The sequence below is a fragment of the Lissotriton vulgaris genome, chromosome 11 (genome assembly GCF_964263255.1).
Source record: "Lissotriton vulgaris chromosome 11, aLisVul1.2, whole genome shotgun sequence".
Lineage (NCBI taxonomy): Eukaryota > Metazoa > Chordata > Amphibia > Caudata > Salamandridae > Lissotriton > Lissotriton vulgaris.
This window is the reverse complement of record NC_141699.1, coordinates 218,391,707-218,411,816: the sequence shown is the minus strand read 5'-3', so window position 1 is coordinate 218,411,816 and position 20,110 is coordinate 218,391,707. Positions and strand designations below refer to the sequence as shown.

The 20,110-nt window shown below is 47.4% G+C and overlaps 1 protein-coding gene across 1 annotated transcript in view; it reads right to left on the bottom strand.

The window, feature by feature from the left end:
• The window catches only part of LOC147679550 (uncharacterized), a 430,526-nt gene that overhangs the window by 144,710 nt on the left and 265,706 nt on the right, over positions 1 to 20,110 (bottom strand). The window contains exon 7 of the mRNA XM_086942459.1: positions 19,737 to 19,852. Coding sequence (XP_086798585.1) covers positions 19,737 to 19,852 — 116 coding nt within the window. The remainder of the gene's footprint in view (positions 1 to 19,736; positions 19,853 to 20,110) is intronic.

The window sequence follows — 20,110 nt, the reverse complement described above, 5'->3', positions numbered from 1 at the left end:
ATTGTGACAGTACGTCCGCGACCGTGTCCCACAGAGTGTGGGTGTAGCGGCCCAAAAGGCATGCAGTATTGACTGACCGCAGTCCCAAACTCAGGGACGAGAACTCCTTCTTACCGAATTGTTCGTACCTCTTGGATTCCCAATCGGGCGGAACCGTCGGGAATGCGGTCTGGGAAGTAGAGGCCTGGATAACCAGGCTCTCGAGGGTGGGGTGGGTGGACAAGAAGCAAGGGTCGCTCGGAGCCTGGCGGTAGCGTCTGGCCACGTTCCTATCTACAGGCTGACCTGTAGCAGGCTTGGACCAAGTGCCCAAAAGAACGTCACACAAGGCCTCATTAAACGGCAGTAGAGGCTCAGCCGAGCTTGCCTGCGGTTTAAGGACCTCCGTGAGGAGGTTAGTCCTCACGGCCGCGACGGGGAGCTCCAGGCCCAATGCCTTGGCCACCCATGTAAACACTACACTGTAGGCAGCACCCTCATCTGTAGCCACGGTTCGTGGGGAGACAAAACCAGAGTGCCAGAGGGTCCATAGACCCCTCCCAATCTCCCTCGTCACCCATCACCTGAAATTCAGGTTCAAAGGATGGGGCCGGTTCGTGGAAATAAAAATCTCCATACGACGTCGAGAGCGGCGCCCAGCGTCGCCGCTCTGGCGCCGGAACCGAATCGAGGGCAGGATCGGGGACGGCGTTGCCCGTAGGCGGCGCTGGGGGTGTCATTCTAGGGGCCGTGTCGGTGAAGTTGTGAGGTCGACCGGCGACAACCCGGATCCAGAAGCGGATCCAATGGGGGCCTGCCTCACTTGAAGTCGCCGGCGGCGGCGGAGCCGAAGCACCCGACCCGCTAGGCCCACCAGCCGGGACCGCTGGGCCCGAAGGCGCCACTGAGCCCGGCGGAGGAGGGAGGGACCTCATGGCCATGAGATACCGCTCTACCTCCTCAGGCGTCGCATCGTGCCCAGGGACCGGAAGGTGAGGGGCAGGCTGCGGTGCCCGCGACTCCGTCGGAGCCGCATGGGTGGTGTCACCCGAACCCCTGGCCGCATCGTGCGAGTGTCGGGGTGGGTCGGAAGAGCGATGACGCCTATCCGACCTCTCATGCCTCTTACCTGAGGATCTTGATCCCGAAGACCGATGCCGACTCTCGGAGCACCGAGGGCTCGGACCCCGCGACTGGTCCCTTGACCTCCTGTGGGACCGGGACCTTGACCGGTGCGGGGCCGACTGCCGGATCTCAAGTTGCTTGCGGGACCGCTCTCGCCTAGCCTTAGATGTCAGGGCCCGGCAGTCGGAGCAGAATCGGTCATCGTGGTCGAGGCCTAGACACTGAAGACACCGGCGATGGGGGTCGGTAACCGACATCATTCGGTTACACTTGGAGCAGGGTTTGAACCGGAGCATCCCTACCGGCACCGTAGGAGTCGAACGATTCGAGAAAAACCAGATCAAAAGATCAAAAAAGTTTAGTCAAAAAAAGTGACTAAGGGGTAGAGCTTCTCCGGATCTGCGCTAGCTGGCGCGGAAAAAAGAAGAACGGACGTCAGCGCGCGAGGGCGGTGTCTAAGTACTCCGGCAGTGTCTAAGTACTCCTGCGACGTCATTCCGGTACTAACGATACGGACGCGGAGCCGCGAACGACGCCTACCGACACGCAGGGGTATTTCTACGCAAAAGTTTCCGGATCCAGTCTGACGCCTGGGGATATTCGAAGGTAGGGAATCTATCACTAACGTGTCTCTTTCAGATACATTTAAAAAAGTACACTAGTCCTTTCGTATCAGATATGTTAAAGATACGATAGACCAGCTCCCAAAATGCAGCAGAAAGTTAGGGTGGAGTATAGTGTCTTTATCTCACTCTAGGACTTAAAACCTGGAGAAGTTAAGGCCACATCCTTTTGAAAAAAGCATGGCTTTCAGTTTGCCCAGGGAATCAAACTTTATGTTGGAATGATTTATTGAAGGTCACAGCGCTGCCTCCCCAACTATACGGGCAGGTTGAAACAGTACATGTGGACAAGTCACTATGGAATTAACCACCACTATGGAATTAAAAGCCGCAATGATGCCTGGTTCCATTCCGCAGTAACCTTGATCATTCAGCATCAAATAGCTCCCATTTGAAAGCAGCCTTAACACAAGATGAATCATGGAAGCTGTGGAACCCTTCAGATAAGGAGACAAGTTCGCTGCTGAAGCATTGCATGCCCATCCCCGCCTAAAGCATCTTCACAATCAGAGCCACTAAGAAAAACGTCCCAATTTCTGCATCTAAACTTGAACGGTAATTCTGAATATATGTGCACATATCCTACCCCTTGCGCTTCATATCTGCCTACATGTTGGTATTGGAGACAATATTGGAATTGGAAAGACGCGACTGGTAGGGTGATCTAACCATGGATTATACAGTCAGTGGATGGTGTCTCAGCTACGGTGAAGGCAGTTGGTCAAATTTTTCAATGTGCAACATGGTATATGTTGCATCACTACGTGCTGTTTCAGTTAGATTGTATGCCGAAAACAGACTTGTACTGCTGATTTCACACAGTATCATGATTGACTGTAAGTGTGACTGTCCATGTTGCAAAATAGACATGTTTTGCTGTATTTTATCAATTGCTGAATACACTGTTGCCCAGTGAATACATTCTGGATTGAGAATATGGTCATACTGTTGTCAACCACAGCCAAAGACCTTTCTAAATTAACACTGAACATCTTGCGCAATCTCTCAGCAGCTTCCTGTTGAGAACTATTCCACAGGTCATTGTAATGTCCATACAAAAAGCACTTCTGATGTGGGTTCAGGGGACCTAATAACAAATCCCTGAGATCCATGTCATCAGAAAGAAAGTACAAGTGTTGCTTCACCTGGTAAAGTGTTGAGGTTTTTAGACAATCAAGGAACAACTTCCGAACACTATATGATGTCACCACCTGAGTGTTCTGTTTGTATGCATCGCTGATCAAGCCTATTGATCTTAAACCCTCTGGTGTTACCCAGGAATCTAGATTGACAACTATTTGTGTCTATCTGCCAAACCAACCATATCTTCCAATGGTGATCTGATGAATTAAAAGAACAATTATGTATCATGGTATCTAGCATATCCTCACTGAAGTGTGTTAAATGCTGCCAATTTTCAAAGCGTGAGAATTCGTGAATACGTGGGGTGTTCAAATCTTCATTTTTGCTATAACAAGACATGAAGTTTGTTGCACTGTTTTGATCCCCAGACAGATTTTGTCTCTATTGAGTCTTTCCAAAAGTCGAAACCTTGTATAGACAGTTGTGAAATAAAGAAAGGAGAGTATATCAACTTGGTGTTTGTTAGCATATTTTTCTTTGGAGGTGTAGGTGCGAGCCTATAATAATACAAGGCTGGGTCTGACATTTCAAAACCTGAAAAAAAGCAAAAGTCTGTGCAAATGACTTTGAACTACCTTTTGGTGGTGTTCGGCAGTGTTCCCAATGTGTGCAATTATAAAGAGTGCATCGAATACTAGCTTTGTGTACAAAATGGTGACTATAATGTTATTGAGACTAAATGTTAATGAGACTATAATGTTATGGAGACTAAATGTCTCCATAAATATTTGTATCTTCCTACAATTCATGGTTAGAAAATGCAGCTGATTGGTCTCGATCTGCAAGAAATTATGCACAGTTTCAATGTCCCAATCAACAGAGAAAGTACTAGAGGTGATGGTATCATTTAAGGAAATTTTAAACAAATGAGGAAAGTGTAATAATTCAGTAGGACCATAAACTTCATATGAAACCCCGTCCTATACAATTCGTTCAGGAACTGCTGTATTGTTCACCAGGGACGGCTCCCTTAATTCACGGTGCAATGATGCATGTGGTTTAAGAATCAAGTTCACAAGATGTACTGCCGAGAGTTCTGGGAGATAATGTCTATTCAGAAGTAGGAAAACGACAGCCACTAAACCATTCCAAAGAACCAGGAAATGTACTCCAATTGTAATCCAGAGATGTATACAGGGAACAACAAACTGTCTTTTTCAGCCAAAAATAGAAAGTATATGTTCAAAGCTTGAAAGGGAGAGGCGGTGCTGGCAGTTCAGGTTCACTAAGATCCAATGAGAAATCATCATAATGCACTAAGTAGGCAGACGCCATCTGGTCTATTCTTGGTAGCTCAGCAGGTTCGGAAGAACCAGTAGGTGACTCGATCTGTGCCATATTTACATAGACGTCGCCAATTTTTCAAATTGAGATTTCTGTACTTGTTAGTTGTACAGTTGTAGTTGTTTGAACAGGGAGAAGCATTCATTTAATGTTGTTTACAGCTTCTCTTTGGAGAGTTGAGGCTTCAATCGTTATTAAAGATTCCGTCTGAGCTTCCTGCACAGTAGCAAAAGGAGAGCGGCGACTACCCCGGAGCAAACGTGGCCTACTGTTGGCCACTTAGTGTGGTTTGAGACAAACCTTTTGTCTCGGAAGCCGGCAAGGGGCGGAAGAAGTAAAGTTATGCTATCTTCAACAGCCAGGAGAGGTATATGCATAAATTCTTTCTTGTCCACTATCCTTTCTCTTACCTGGTCCCCAATCTTCGGGAACAAGACAGGTTCTGCAGAACTACCTTGAGTTCCCAAGGGATGGTGCGTTTTACTTGGAAAGTCCGGACTTCATTGAGTTCCTGTAAAACAGCCAAACGTTCATTGATGCCAAAAGGTGATTCAGCCGCCACTGTGCTGACACTATTGAGGTATGGTACCCACATTCTTACGCCAAACACGAGTTCATAAGGTTTACAATCCCCTAGGGGTTTTCTTGCCATGTTAAGTGCCCTCTGGATCCCATAAAGATGATTGGCCTAACTGACGCAAAAGCCTAATACTTTAGCTGTCAAGGATTGCTTTATGTCACTGTTTTTCCTCTCAAAGACCGAATTTCCCTCAGGAGGGCACGGGGAGGAGTACCGCAAGGCCACATGCACACTTCCCATGGCTTCTTTGTAAGCCCGAGAGCTAAACACCAGACCCTGGTCGGAAGGTAGTGTACCAATTGCGTATGTCCCGATAATGACTCGCAAATCCTTTATAACAGTTTAAGCGTCAGCTGAGCGCTGTGGCCAAACCCACAGGAATATGCAGAATAAATCCACTGCCACCAAGATATACTTGTAAGCCCCATCAGATTGTAAGGGGCCGCAGTTGTCCAAATAGACACAAGCCAAAGGCTTGTCTGAGATCAATAGAGGTGTCTGTGCTGGAAGAACTAGAGTGGAGCCTTTCATCTGCTGGCAGATGTCGTATTTAAGGACAAAGTCATTGGTCTGTTTTGGTAGCCCTGGCCACCAATAGCCGTGCATCAGTAAGCAAACTGTAGCAGTAATCCCTGTGTGAGCAGAAAACAGTTCCTCATGTGTAGCTAGTTTTAGTCCTAATCTGCGATTAGTGTCTGTTATAACTCTAACCATGGTTGTTCCATCTGTCATTGTACTTGAACAAGTTATTGCAGTAACAGCAGCAGTATGAACTGTTGCCTTGGCGGCTTCTTCCACCATCGAATTCCCTTCAAGGTGAACGCTAACAAGTTGATGACTCAATGAATGAATGATATGAGCCCGTGGCAGGCCATCTTTCCTCTTTGCCACTTGCTCCCACAGCATCTTGTGCTTCACAGTGCAAGCTTTAGAATTTCCAAATCCATTCTAGCACAATAGTGTAAATATTCGTTATAGGACTAAACACAGTAAAATGAATCACACACAATTAGTGTGGAGAATTTACAAACTGTATTTTGTAGTGCCAGTATCATAGCTTTTCGATCCACCAACTGCACCATACAGTCCCCTAGGGACTGTGTGTGTTTTCCCAGGACGGAACTTTCAGTCATTCATGCACACTTTTACAATTGCACATGAAGCGGAATATTACTATTTCGTTCCTATGGCCGGCTGCCCAGAACCATTCGTATAAATTATGCATTCAAATCGATCTAGAGGCATACTTTCATTCGGCAGAGGATATTCTTGTTCCTACTCCAAGGAGGCTTGTGTTTGTAATGTAGAATCAAATATGTAATCTACATCTGTTGCAGTGAGAGAGTTAGTCCATTAAATCCACAGTGGATGCAATGCCTTAGTTGGTGCAAAATGTATTTTAGCATTAGTGTACAAATGTGATTTGTATGAAATAGGGGCTGTATGGCCTTCATTGAAAGTGATACATGTGTGTACCCAGTGGGTCTAGCGACTACACAGATCCCCAGGTTAGTTGGTTAACATGTGTATGTAAATGTTAAGATGCCATCATGTCAGTTGGTACGAAACGTAGAATAGCTGTATCTTCCTGTATCGAATGATGTACTGAAAAATCAAGTCTAATTAGCTGTAGAAAGGTTTTACTCTTAAAATGTATGTCCTGTTAAAATTCAGAAAATCCTAAAATGGACTGTAGTCTTTTTAGAGTCTTTGGGAGGTTGCAGCAGTGCACATTTTTCAAAAAACTGTTCAGCCAGGCTTTTCCCTTCACTTGACAATCCATAACTCAGAAATAGGATACTGAGGGGGGCATTTTTTCTTTTTGTAATTAAATTTGTATCCCATGTGGGCCAACACAAGAAATATGTTTTTCACCCTAGACACTCTTCGGCATCTGGAGGTCGGCAGAGCACTGAAGACCCCCGGGGAGCCAAGACTGCGACAGGGGTCGTCCCGGTCACACTACGCGCAAGTGGCAGCGGTGACTGAGCATAGTGGTAGACTTGTGAGCCACAGAAACTCCTGTTTGCCCCTCCTGCAGCAGAGGAGAGTGCCGGGGGCACAGTGGGTGATTGATGGAGGTGGCAGGCACATTCAACGTCGTAGTCGGGAGTGCTGCACCCGAGGCTCTGAAAGCTCCTGGCCATGCCCTGAACCGGTGAGTGAAGAGCGGATACGGATCATCACGGTGAGCAGGGACCGAGGCACACGGGGTGCTTCTTGACTGCCTTATCACTGGGGAGCCATTTTGATTAATATGTAACTTCGACACGGCACGCATAACCTCAAAATGGCAACCTGAGTGAAGCCCTTACCACGAAGGGTTGCACAAGTGATCGGATGGGCACCTATACACAAGGAAGATACGTGGGGCCTATGTGACCTGAATTGCTCTAAGAGGGGCTTAATCTCAATAAGCTCAGGGGGGAACCCCATAAACTATAATGTGCCTGAACCTAAGATGGCCGCCAGAGGCCTAATGCCTGACACATTAAACACTGAAATCATTGCAGCTATGAGAGGCACGGAAAGATGAAGATGCCCACCTGAGACTGGGAACTAGCCGAATGGAACACCAAGGGCAGACTTTTTTGCCTGACCCCCATGTTAGCCCCCATGAGATCTATCTAACTCAACTTGCCTGACTATAATATTGCAGCCTATTCTCATTCCCTTTCCTTTCCTGCCACCCTCATCTTCTACACCCGCCTGTCTCTGGACTCAAGACCTTCGGTCACTTCCTGATCTTCACACTAAGCCGGCTGAGCACGAATCACATGGCCGATTCCCGGTGAAGCTGCTCCGACAGCTATAGGGGAGATTGGCTCAGGCACACCATTATGGCTGTCACCTACCCAGTCGGACTTCGGACATATGTCTCGTCAGTTTCTTGCTGCGGTCTCCTTCCTGTGGTCTCCCAACTCTCCTTGGTCTTTTTTGGGTCTTGATTTTCTTGTTCGCTAGTAACTCCTGTCTTGACTACGTAATCAGGCTGTAACTAATGTGACATTTTTTTTAAGTTGTAACATGCGGTTTCCTTATGCAAAGCTCTTTGATACTTCCAGGTTAAGCCAGCGCTATATAAAACTCAAATAACAATAAATAAAAAACCATCAATTCATCGTCCATCAGATAGATGTCATCTACATGGGACAATGCCTCCTTATCAAAATTTTGAAGTAACTCTGTTACTCTGGCTGAAAACAGCCCAGGGCTATTCACATAACCCTGTGGTAATCGACAAAATTGGCGAACAGAACCTAGCACTGAGAATGCTGTCAAATATCTGCTCCCATGCGCTATATTCTGGCAGAAAGCCCATTTGAGAGGTCTAGTATTTTGTATTTTTCCGCACAATGTTATTCATCTATGTGGCACTATGTGCACTTGGCACTGTAAATGTACGTGTGGATGAATTTAAATGTCCGTAATCTAAGACTAGACGGGTTTCATTACAGAAAAGAATGGTTTATTCATAGGTGGGGTGCAATTCTCTATCACACCCTGGTACTCAAGTTGATCGGAGATCTCCCAGAGTGAGTTCTCTGCTTTATGCTTAAAAGTCTACTGTCTCTTTGGTTGAGGGATCTATTTTAATAGGACATGATGAGGTGACTCATCCTCCCACCCAAAATGATTGCAGTAAAGTGCAAGAGTTAGCACTAACACCTACTCCTGCGCATATTCAATTTGAATGAATTCTGGTTACGAGGTCAGAGAAAGCAGGTAAAATAACTTATTCTCCCATTGGGCAATTCACAAAATCAGGTGGCCAATCCTTTTCGGCCAAAAGAATGTCGTACCCATGCGTAAGGTTCTCCCAAAAGAGACCCTTCACCCACCTGGGTATGTTCTCCTCCATTTGGAGAGTTATTTCATATAGATGGTGTGGGACACTCACCCTTGTACTAGGTGTTTTCACAGCGATATGCTCACTCAGTGCTACTGCCGCCAGATTATCCATTCGATTCAGGTGAGCTATTGTGACCTCTGAGTGCTGTCTAGCATTGTCACTGCCTATTCCCTGTTCAGAAGCAGAGTCCTCAGTAGCCAGGGTATTTCTAATTTTAATCCCGGCAACCTTTTTTAAATTGAGGTTACCAAGTCTTTTGTTTGTCTTCCTGTTTTATGATATAGTCAGGTGTGATGTGTCTCCCTTTTCGGCTTGACTCGCTATTCCAATCGGTGCACTGACCGTCCGTCTCTCTCCGAACGTTTCTCAGATGACTCCTGAAATGAGCCAGACGAACGTGTATCAGGATCCTGATACCGGTCATGCTTCCTAATATTGTCACGGTTTCTCAAATTGTATTTTCTCTCGGTGCATTCCTGTTGAGGAGACCCACCAGGTGACGTGTTTTGTTTTGTTTATGTTTTTGTTTATTTGAAGAATCGGATGCTTAGAGTTATCCTTTTCAGAAGTACTCTTAACTATTGGTTTCCAAGGTCTGGCTCCCAGATTATTACGAAGCGGAGCATATGCATATTCGATAATCTTGGGCAATTCCTGCTATGCAGGAGTAAAACCCCTCAGGTTTTGGCGTACAGCCACTGCTGCTGCCTCCCCTTTTATGTTACTTAACATAATGCAGATACCTGGGTAAAATTCCCCATCAGTTCCATCCCAAGATCTAGGGCAGGCTCCGCCCCATACTCATTCTGTATTTGTTTCAGTACATCTGGTATAACTGCTATTGAAAGGATATCATGTGTTCTGTCTGGTATATACAGCAGTGAAGATTGCACCCCAAGTGACATAATCCTCTATGGGGGAGATATCCCCATCGACAAGCAAATTGTTAATATTTTAAGCTTCTCCTGTGGGCCCTAAAAACTGCTACAAGCTGAGCTGTCTTCTGCGCTATCCAGAATGGGAGTTACTCACGGCTGGTGGGAATCTTTCCCATAACGGTGTTCAGTGTTTGGGGGCTAATACCTTTAGTAGCCATTTGAGGTTGTGCAGCCTGAGTAGGTTGAACTGTCAATGTTCGTATTATGTAAGATTTCAGTAAATCTCTACTAAATCTCTATATAGTATACACATTCCTGCTGCTATTAAAGGAGCAATGTCTGGATGTGGTGTATATGAAGCAAAGACTGGCTAGATCACTCATTTGCTGAGCGAACCAAGTCTCATATTTTCTGTGGTATGGATTAGGGCGCCTTTAATCCAATTAATTTGCTCTTAGTACGTTTATGGGACATATATGCCCACGTATGGGAAGTACTCTTCAGGTGATTCATCCTCAATGTAAGTGTCAAACAACTGTGTATGTGCAACTACAGGCAGAAATATAACCAATGAGTGTAATCGAATATGCTACTTACCAGTATGCATCTGTTCTTGGCATCTAGGGCTGCTGACATTCATATCTGTGCATAGATTGCCGCATAGTGTTGGGTCCGGATGATTGCACATTGTTGTCCTGGAAGAGTTTTCGAAGTATCACGAGATAGGTGGCTCCTCCCCTGGACTACAGTGCGCATGGGCATCGACTCCATCCTCAGATTGTTTTTAGCCATTGTGGCAAAGATGGAGTGAAACTAAGTGAATGATGACCATGTTAGAAGTATTTGTGAATTCTGCAGCTGCTACGGGCGCCGGGGAGGAGGGCGGGCGATATGAATGTCAGCAGCCCTACATGCCAGGAACAGATGCCTACTGGTAAGTAGCATATTCGGTTCGAGGCATGTGGGCTGCTGAATTCATATCTGTGCATAGAATACATAGCAGTCCCTCCATTAACGGCGGCCGCCCGTGCCAGCTGCAGCAGTTTGGAAAAGTGTTTTGAGAACAGCCTGTCCTACAGCTGCCTGCTGTTTGGAGTGCACATCAACACAATAATGCTTTGTAAATGTGTGTGTGGTAGACCATGTGGCTGCTCTACATATGTCTTCCAAAGGAATGTTTCCAAGGAATGCCATAGAGGCCCCCAACTTTCTGGTGGAGTGGGCCCTTGGTGGAATGGTGAGAGTACGTTTGGCTTTCAGATAGCAGATCTGGATACATTTAACGATCCACCTAGCAATACCAGCCTTGGAAACAGGGTTACCTTTGTGGTGTGGTGCAAAGGCGACAACAAGTTGTTTAGTCTTCCTAAAATCCTTGGTCCTATCGATGTAATACATCAGGGTCCTTTTGACGTCAAGGGTGTGGAGCATTCTCTCCGCCAATGACTCAGGATTTTAGAAGTAAACAGGCAATTCAATAGTCTGGTTGATATGGAATTGAGACACAACCTTAGGAAGGAATTTAGGGTTAGTGCGAAGCACCACCCTGTTAGAATGAATTTGAATAAATGGCTCTTGGATAGTGAGGGCTTGCAGTTCTCTAACTCGCCGTAGCGATGTAATCGCTATGAGGAAAGCCACTTTCCACGTCAAGAACAATCTCGCAGGAATGCAGTGGTTCAAAGGGAGGACTCATGAGCCGGGTGAGGACCACATTGAGGTTCCACTCCGGAGCTGGTGGAGTCCGCGGAGGAATGACTCGTTTGAGTCCTTCCAGAAAGGCCTTAATGGCAGGCACCCTGAAGAGTGAGAGGTGCTGCCTATTCTGGAGAGAAGCGGCCATCGCAGATAGATGTATGCGAATGGAAGCATAGGCCAGATTACATTTGTACAGATGGAAAAGGTAACAGATGATATTCTGAATAGAAGCATCTAGCGGGTTAATGTTGTGGTCTGCACAATAAATGACAAACCGCTTCCATTTCGCCGCATAGCATGCTCTGGTGGTGGGCTTCCTTGCCTCCCGAATGATGTCCATACAGTCAGAAGGTAAGTGCAGGTAGCCAAACTCTAAGACTTCAGGAGCCAGATCGCCAGGTTGAGCTGTTGCGGATCTGGATGCTGAATGTCGCCATGGCTCTGCGTCAGAAGGCTGGGTGTGAGACGTAGCCTCTGATGCGGTACCACGGACAGTTCTAGAAATGTGGTGTACCATGGTTGGCGACCCCACGTTGGAGCAACCAGGATGAGAGTCATCGAGTGCTGCCTGAGCTTGCGTGCCACCAGCGGTATCAGAGGTGCTGGGGGAAAAGCGTACGCAAATTTGCCTGACCAGTTCACCCATATCGCATTGCCCTGCGACTGTGGGTGTGGGAACCTGGCGGCGAAGCTGTGGCATTTTGCGTTCTCCCTTGTGGCGAACAGGTCTATCTCTGGATGACCCCACCTTTGGAAGTACGGTTGGAGTACTGATGGATGTATCTCCCACTCGTGCATTTGGTGGCTGTGCCTGCTGAGCAGGTCCGCCATCTGATTGTCCTTGCCCGGGAGGTGTTCTGCCATGAGGAAGATGTTCCTCTGAATGGCCCACTTCCACATGCTCTGAGCCAGACGAGACAGCTGCGGAGAGTGTGTTCCTCCCTGCTTTTGAATGTAGTACATGACTGTCATGTTGTCTGTCCGGATCAACACAACCTTGTTGCACAGATGTACTTTGAAGGCTTTGAGTGCCATGAAGATCGCCATCAGTTCGAGAACATTGATGTGCATCTTTCGTTGCTGTTGCGTCCATAGTCCCTGCACCGTGTAATGGAGTACATGAGCTCCCCATCCCTGGAGAGGCGTCCGTTGTCAGGATGATCTGTGGCACAGGCTCTTGGAACGGTCGGCCCTTGCAAAGGTTTAGTGGATTCCACCAATGCAGAGAGTTGTATGCCCGACCGCTCACCAACACTAGGTCTTTCAACTGCCCGTGAGCCTGAGTCCACTGATGTGCTAAGCACTCGTGAAGCGGACGCATATGTAGCCTCGCGTGAGGGACTATGGAAATGCAGGAGGCCATCATGCCTATCAACTGCATGAACACTCTTGCTGGAAGCGAGTATTGAGGTCTGAATTTCTGTATCAGCTATTGAATGCTGCTGACCCTCACTGAATTCGGCTGTGCTGTGGCCGCCAGAGTGTTTATGGTCGCACTCAGATACTGCCGTACGTGGGCGGACTGGAGGTGGGATTTTGGGTAATTCAGTGAGAATCCCAGATCGTGCAGGAGGTGAATGGTGTGGGACATGTGGGCGGCACACTGCTGGGCTGACTTCGCTTGATGAGCCAGTCTTCCAGATAAGGGTAGACGTGGATGTTCCGTCTCCTGAGATGCGCCGCCACTGTCGCCAGGCACTTTGTGAACACCCTGGGTGCGGTGGTGACACCGAAAGGCAAAACCTTGAACTGGTAGTGCTGGTTTTGTATGGTGAAACAGAGGTATTTCCTGTGTGAAGGGTGCAGTGGAATGTGAAAGTGCGCATCCTTTAGGTCTAAAGTTGCGAGAAAATCCCCCTGCCTGAGCAACGGGAGCACTTGCTGCAGGGTCAGCATATGGAAGTGCTCCGACAGGATGTAGTAGTTGAGTGGCCTGAGGTCCAGGATGGGCCTGAGGGACCCGTCCTTTTTTGGTATTAAGAAGTACAGGGAGTATACCCCTGTGCCTCTTTCCTGCAGTGGCACGAGCTCTATTGCTCCTTTTTGCAGCATGACGGTGACCTCCTGCTGCAATAAGTGCAAGTGCTCGTCCGACATAGGACGGTGTCTTGGGGGCATGTTGGGTGGAGTGGATGTTAACTCCAGACATAAACGTATTGAATACGTTTTCTGACCCACCTGTCCGTGGTGATGGACTTCCAGACAGGCAGGAACTGCTGGAGTCTCCCCCCGACCGGTGTTGTGTGGTCGGGGGGGGGGGGGGGGGGGCAGTGACAAGGCGTCACTGTTTGCTGGTGGCAGAGGATCTGGAGCTGTTGTTACCACGTCCTCTGCCCTTGGCGCTGTTGCCACGATATCCACCTCGAATTTTGTTGGTGTAAGTGGTCTGAGTGTTGCCCTTGTAGTATTGCGTGGACTGGGAGAGCTGGCCCCTGGAAACGCCTCTAGTGCTGGAGCGACGAAAGGACCCACCCCGAAACTGCTGGGACTGTAAGGCACCCATGGATTTTGCAGTCTCAGTGTCCTTTTTTATCTTTTCTAGGGTGGTGTCAACCTCTGGGCCAAACAGGTGATCTGGGTTAACCGTTTGGTTCAGGATGGTGGTTTGGATTTCTGGCTTAAATCCAGATATTCTCAGCCAGGCATGTCGCCGAAGCGTAACACTAGTGTTTATAGCTCTGGCAGCGGTATCAGCTGCGTCCAGAGCGCACTTAATTGAAGCGTTAGAGATTAGCTTCCCTTCCTGAATCAGCATCTCAGCCCCTTCCTTGTATTGATCAGGCAGGTGTTGCAACAGGGTCTCCAGTGTATCGTAGTGTGCCCTGTCATAGCGCGCCAGAAGCGCCTGCGTGTTAGAAATGCGCCAGATGTTGGCTGCCTGTGCTGCTACCCTCTTCCCCGAAGCCTCAAAGACCTTGGATTCTTTGTCTGGGGGAGGAGCATCACCCGTAGTCTGAGAATTAGCCCTCTTCCGGGCATTCGAGACGACAAGGGAGTCCAGAGGCAACTGTCCTTTGATGTAGGTAGGATCAGTAGGCGCCGACTTGTATTTCTTGTCAATCCTAGGGTTTATCACCCTTGCCCTGGTAGGTTCTTTAAAGATCTCAGCAGCATGCTTTAAAACACCTTTCAGCATAGGCAAAGTTTTAACAGTTTTTTCTGAGACTGAAAAGGTGTCAAAGAGGAAATCTACATCCACAGGGTCAGCATGAAGCTGGACGTTGTGATCGTTAGCTGCCGGCTCAATGAGGGCATTGAAAGCTGTAGAGTCTTCTGTAGGGGACGTTTTAGCAGAAAAAAGTTGAGGGTCTTGTCCTGATTGAGGATCCCCAGGGTCACCACCAGCTGCCCAGGGTTCATTGGTATCCTCAGGGTCTGTATAGACTGGAAAACTGTATTCATCCTCATCTCCCTCACCAGCGTCCACATCTGAGTAAGTGGGCGACACATCATGAGTCTGTGGGGAAAGGGGTTCCACCAAGACGGGAGAACAAGCAGAGTCCTTTTTCTTGAGAGGGATCTTGTAAGACTCCAGTTGGGGTTCTGGGGTGATTTTCCGCTTCAGGAGGGAAAGCCTGCCCGTTTCGGTGTCGATGAAGTGTTCCCGACGCCCGTCCCCCGAAGGTTGTCGAGGTCGCAGGCCGTGGACCACCGATGACGCCTTCGGCGCCAAGGAGACCTTTTCGGGCACGCCGGCCACTGCCTTAGGAGCGAAAGCCTTCGGCGCCGTCTTAGGCGGCAACGTGAAGTGAATTGGCGTGGATGCCTTAAGTGGTTTCTCCACAGGTTTAGCAGGCGGAGGATCCCTCGGATCGACCGACGCGGTGCCCTCACGGATGCGCTGCAGGGAGTCTGTCACCTTCTTGGTGAACGCGGCGGATGGGCGCGCCGGTTCGATGGAATCCTTTGAGGACACTTTTGGAGTGGACCCTCGGGGCGCAGCGCCCTTGGCCTTGTCCTGCGGACGCGGGGTCATGAGGACCTATGGGTCATCGAGTCGCTTCTTCGGGTCACCGAGAGTCTTCTTCGGCTCGCCGACAGCCTTCTTCGGGTCGCCGAGGCTTTTGCCGGTGTCGATCGTCTTCGGCGCCGACGCGCCCGTCTCGACCACCTTCACTCTAGTCTTCGGCGCGGCAGACTTCGCCTCGACGCCCTTGACTTGAGCCTTCGGCTCGACAGCCACCTTCGGCTTCTTCTGCGCCGAAGCCTCCGAGGCCTTGGAGCCGACCAAAGCGATGCGCACTTTCGGTTTCGAGGCTGGCATCTGCGCAGTATCTGGCGTCGAGACCGTAGGTTTCGCTTTTGGTTTCGTTTTGCCAGGAAGTGGCTCGGCAAGAATGTCCGTGGCAGAGGCGGGCAGTGGAACCCATAGCGAGATCTTGGGTAAGGCCCGAAGGCGATCCCTCGACCTGGGCCTTATAAATCGGCACGGCCCCAGTCAGTTTGAGGAGGCTCCTCATCCGAGCTATCCTCCATGGCCCCGAGGGCCCCGTCGTCGTCCCCTACCTCGTCAACGACTTCTTCGCCCTCGAACATCTCAGCATCTGCGTCATAGTCATCTTCGACGTCCGACGCGGGGGTTTGATTCAGAAATGTCCTGGATAGATTCGTCCTCGACCTCCCCTGCATCGAAGATGTCCACAGGCGCCGGAACAGATTGCTGGGCCTCCTGGCGCGCAGCTCGTCGAAGCTTAAGCATCTTCTTGGACCTGAAGCGTGAACAAGCCATACACTTGTCCTCATCGTGGTCCAGCGACAGACACTTGTTACACACCGGGTGGACGTCGATGTGGGGGTACTTCGAGTTACAGACCGGACATCTCTTGAATGGACTTCGGTCCATGATGGACGGTCGATAGGACAGGAGCGTCGACTGGGCCTTCCGTGCCGAGAGCACGCGGGAGTAGAGAATCCGGCTCGGAACTGAGCTAGAAGAAGTAATGCCGAACGCAAGACAATACCGACGTATAGACTAAAGACCTTTTGGTCTCAAGAAAGTTTTCTATCGATTCCGACAAGAGGGAATTAAAGACATCCGAACCCAATGGCGGAAAAAAACAATCTGAGGATGGAGTCGATGCCCATGCGCACTTAGGTCCAGGGGAGGAGCCACCTATCTCGTGATACTTCAAAGACTCTTCCAGGACAACAATGTGCAATCATCCGGACCCAACACTAGGCGGCGATCTATGCACAGATATGAATTCAGCAGCCCACATGCCTCGAACAACTCTGTTCTGAATGCTTCTCGCGCCTCGATCATGAAGCTAACATCTCCACCTGTTGCCAATGGCCATGCTGTTATAAATTTCATAGTAACTGCCTGTCTGCAATTTTGTGTAATATTTAGAGCTGCTCCTGTTCTTCAACATCTTCAGCTTGTTCAGTCATTGTCAGAGAAGTAGCATTTAGTTAGAATACCTATAGAGATATGGTATGCACAATGTGGAAACTTCTAACTCCAAGCTTGAATAGCCTACAGCAAATACATAGGGTAACCTACTCAGCTGAGGCAGATTTGTTTCTCTTCCCACCATGGAGGTCTCCAGTTTCAAAGTGAGTAGGGGTCTCTGAGAAAGTACAACTGAATTACTCAGATTGACCGTTAAATACGAACCCAACTAACATTGGCAGTGCCATGTTGTGAAGTTCCTACTAATCTGTAGGATCTGCACATTTGTTGGGACAACATATACTAGGGGCTTGGTGCTAAGACTGATTCTGTACACCCCCTTAGGATATGTTGGCCTAGAGACCAGCTAGCGCACAGTGTCACCGTAAGCCTGCCTAACCTTACAAGGGAGCAAATGGTTTCTGTCAATCACTGAACATGACAACCCTGACCCCTTAAGGATCATCCAAACAGTACAGAATCTTTTCGCTCAGTCACTCATGCGCTATCATTCTCAGAGAAGTATACAGGGAATACAAAGTGGGACTTCTTCAACAAATTTATTGAACCAACGCTATTCTTGTATAAAATATGTGCACTGCAATGATTAATAGACAGAAGCAGATAAACGTGATTACAAGCATCAAAAGCGTAGATAGCGAATATAGTTCTACATTGGTGCTAAAACAGTGTGTTTATGCAGGCATATAAAACAAGGAAGTAATTGAGCGTACTGCTAGGATTCAAACCCAACTCTAAGTGTCCCTAAAGTGTGTGTAAGTGTAGAGCCAAGAATTCCCCCTGCCAGGGATGAACCAACCCCATCACCTGATGGGATAGAATGAAGGACCCCGCCTTGGTAACGAACTGGACACACCTCACAAGATGTCACACCGATTCGTGATGAGTTCTCGGCCTTGAAGGACCCTTGGTGTCTGCAGATATGCCTACACTGCTACTCTATTGAGATGCTCATCTTTTATAACCCCTTCACTGCGCACGCCGGCCAACGGCTGTCGAGGGCACTACCTCAGTAGTGTTGCGCATGTCCGTTGGCCGACGCGGCCCCGCCCATTAGTTTAAACTGCCCAACTGCGGTAGAATTCGCACCACGGTTAAGTGGTTAATACAAAGTAACCTTGCAATGTGCGCCTCAATTAGTGATGTTATGGATATGTAGATAGCCCTGTTGCCCTGTGGATCAAGAAACAGAGGACATTTGTACATAGAGGGTAAAAAGGCCTTGTACTTGATGTTCAGGGCATTGTGATAATGTTGTGCGAAGCTAGATGTGTACACAAGTTTAGTTTCAGGAAAACAAATCAACATTTTTGTGCCTGGAAACATGTGCAAAAGGTCACAAATGAAACGTTATTGTGAGGACAATGTAAGAAATAAGATGTTTTGCAACAGGAGCCTAACTTGGGAGTATAACACTTAACTTGGCTAAAACCACCCCCACTAACTGGTGTCGCCACATTCACTTTTCTAGCATAATTAGGGGAGTCTTACAACACTACCTCCTTCCATAGTCTACCTCTCCCCTGAACACTAGGAGCAGTAAAGACTGACGTCTAAGTGTGAGAGATTCTGAACTTTCCCTGAGACTTTAATTTCCTCTGGCCACCCTAAATCCTGAACTCCATGTTGTTTTGGCAAATAACAGTTAAATGCGGTTTACATTACCAACTTATTTTCCTTCCTTTTTTGCTGACACTTCTTTTGACTTCTAATTTCCTAGATAGGCGCTCAGTGTCCGGTGTCGTTAGTAGCTCATATTCGGCTACTTGCAGTTTTGAGTTGCTAGTTATTTAAATAGTGGACTACATGTGCCAGATTGCAATTTAAAGGGAACAGGGCCGAATGAGTGTACGGTATCTTCCTGACCTGATGCCCTCTCACGTCAGTGGTTTTATTTTTAAGTGCTGTTCATGCAGTAAACACCTCTGTCCCTGTGGAGTAGTTCAGCCTTCTATTTTTAGATATAAGATGATTCTAAGAGGCTAAAATAACCTGGCTCTGAATACAGGTGACCCTGACCACCGACAGTTGGTAACCCCACCTCCACCAGCACTTCCCCTTAACATGTGGATGAGATTAGGGTTTTGAAGGGGCAACAGAGCAGCTTGGTCGTGTTCCATGAATGTTTAATTCACAAGCCAGGATGGCTCATTTATCCACTTTCGTTTGATTCCAAACTATATTTGTGTGGAGTTAGTATTGTTAGTGCTGCTCTAGCAGTCCCTATTTCCTTTCGTAAATCTGTTGCAATCATTGCTTTACAACCATACGTACAACTTTCAAATTGCAGTGCCGATTTAAAGTGTTATAGCCTATGCTCTTCTGCAATTAAAGTTTTTTAAAAAAGCACTATGGCATAAAAAGAAAGATAGAAAAGCACTAGGATAGCAACACATTGCTGTCATCGTTAATTTTATTTATTTATTTCTACTTTCAGTCCTGCTGTGAAACATGGCTAAAAATAAATAAATAAACCTTGACAAAGACACTAGTTCTTGCACAAGCAAGACTCATTGGCTTTCCCAAAGCTTGTTTTTAGACACAAAGAATCATCACAATTGCAACAGCGCACGCCGGCTAAAATTCCCTTTTTAAAGAGTTTTAAAAAAAAGATAAAAAATATCATCGCCATCGCGACATCGCATCCGCACTGCCTGCAGGGTTGATCTACAAGTGGAATTTGGATCATTGAAACAAACGATGTAACATTTAAAATTTTGGAAACAAGTAAGATTGTGAACTGGTACCTGAAGTTTATTTGCCAGCATATGACTTTTTTCAATTCTATATCTAAATAAATGATTTTAATACTTCGCACTAGGCCATGAGAATAAAAAGGTTATTTCAGGTTCAACTGTGACTGATGTAAACATCGTATATGTAATGGGCAAAATACTGCTAGTGGGCAAAGTTCGAAACAAATTAATAATGAAGTGCATTGCACAATACAACATTGCCCTTTTGAAATAAGTAAATAGCAAATGTGGACATCACTCGCTAGGACTTGTTTTAGTCTCTTACTCTCACAGGCATGGTTTTCCAGGTACCATTACATTTAAAACCTACCATAGGTCCTTCTGCTTGCCGGATACATATTGTGTGATCTTGAGGTCAACCTGTACATGCCAGCCTGAAAGAAACAAATACAACAGATGCTCACCTTCAGAACCGAAGGGTCCATTCCTGGAAACACAGGAAGCCGTTGCTGCTGCCCAACCGATTTGGGTGTCTTCTCTTCCTCCTCTTCTGACTCCTCCTCTTTTTTGGATTTCTCATCTAGATAACAACAACACATTTAACATCGACCATTTGGCAAACTGTAATGCAAGGGTGGAAGTCAAATCACTTGTTCTTGGCATTCCATATAGTCCGTGAGTTCGACATCATATAAAGCACACCCCACTTCAACTTCTAGTCATCATTTGAGAAAAATAATCTTGATTAGTAAGGGAGCTGTTTTTTGGCCACTGAATGGGAGAGGAATTGTAGAGCAGTTTTCTCAAAAAAGGGGCAGAAGCATGCAAGAGTTTCAAC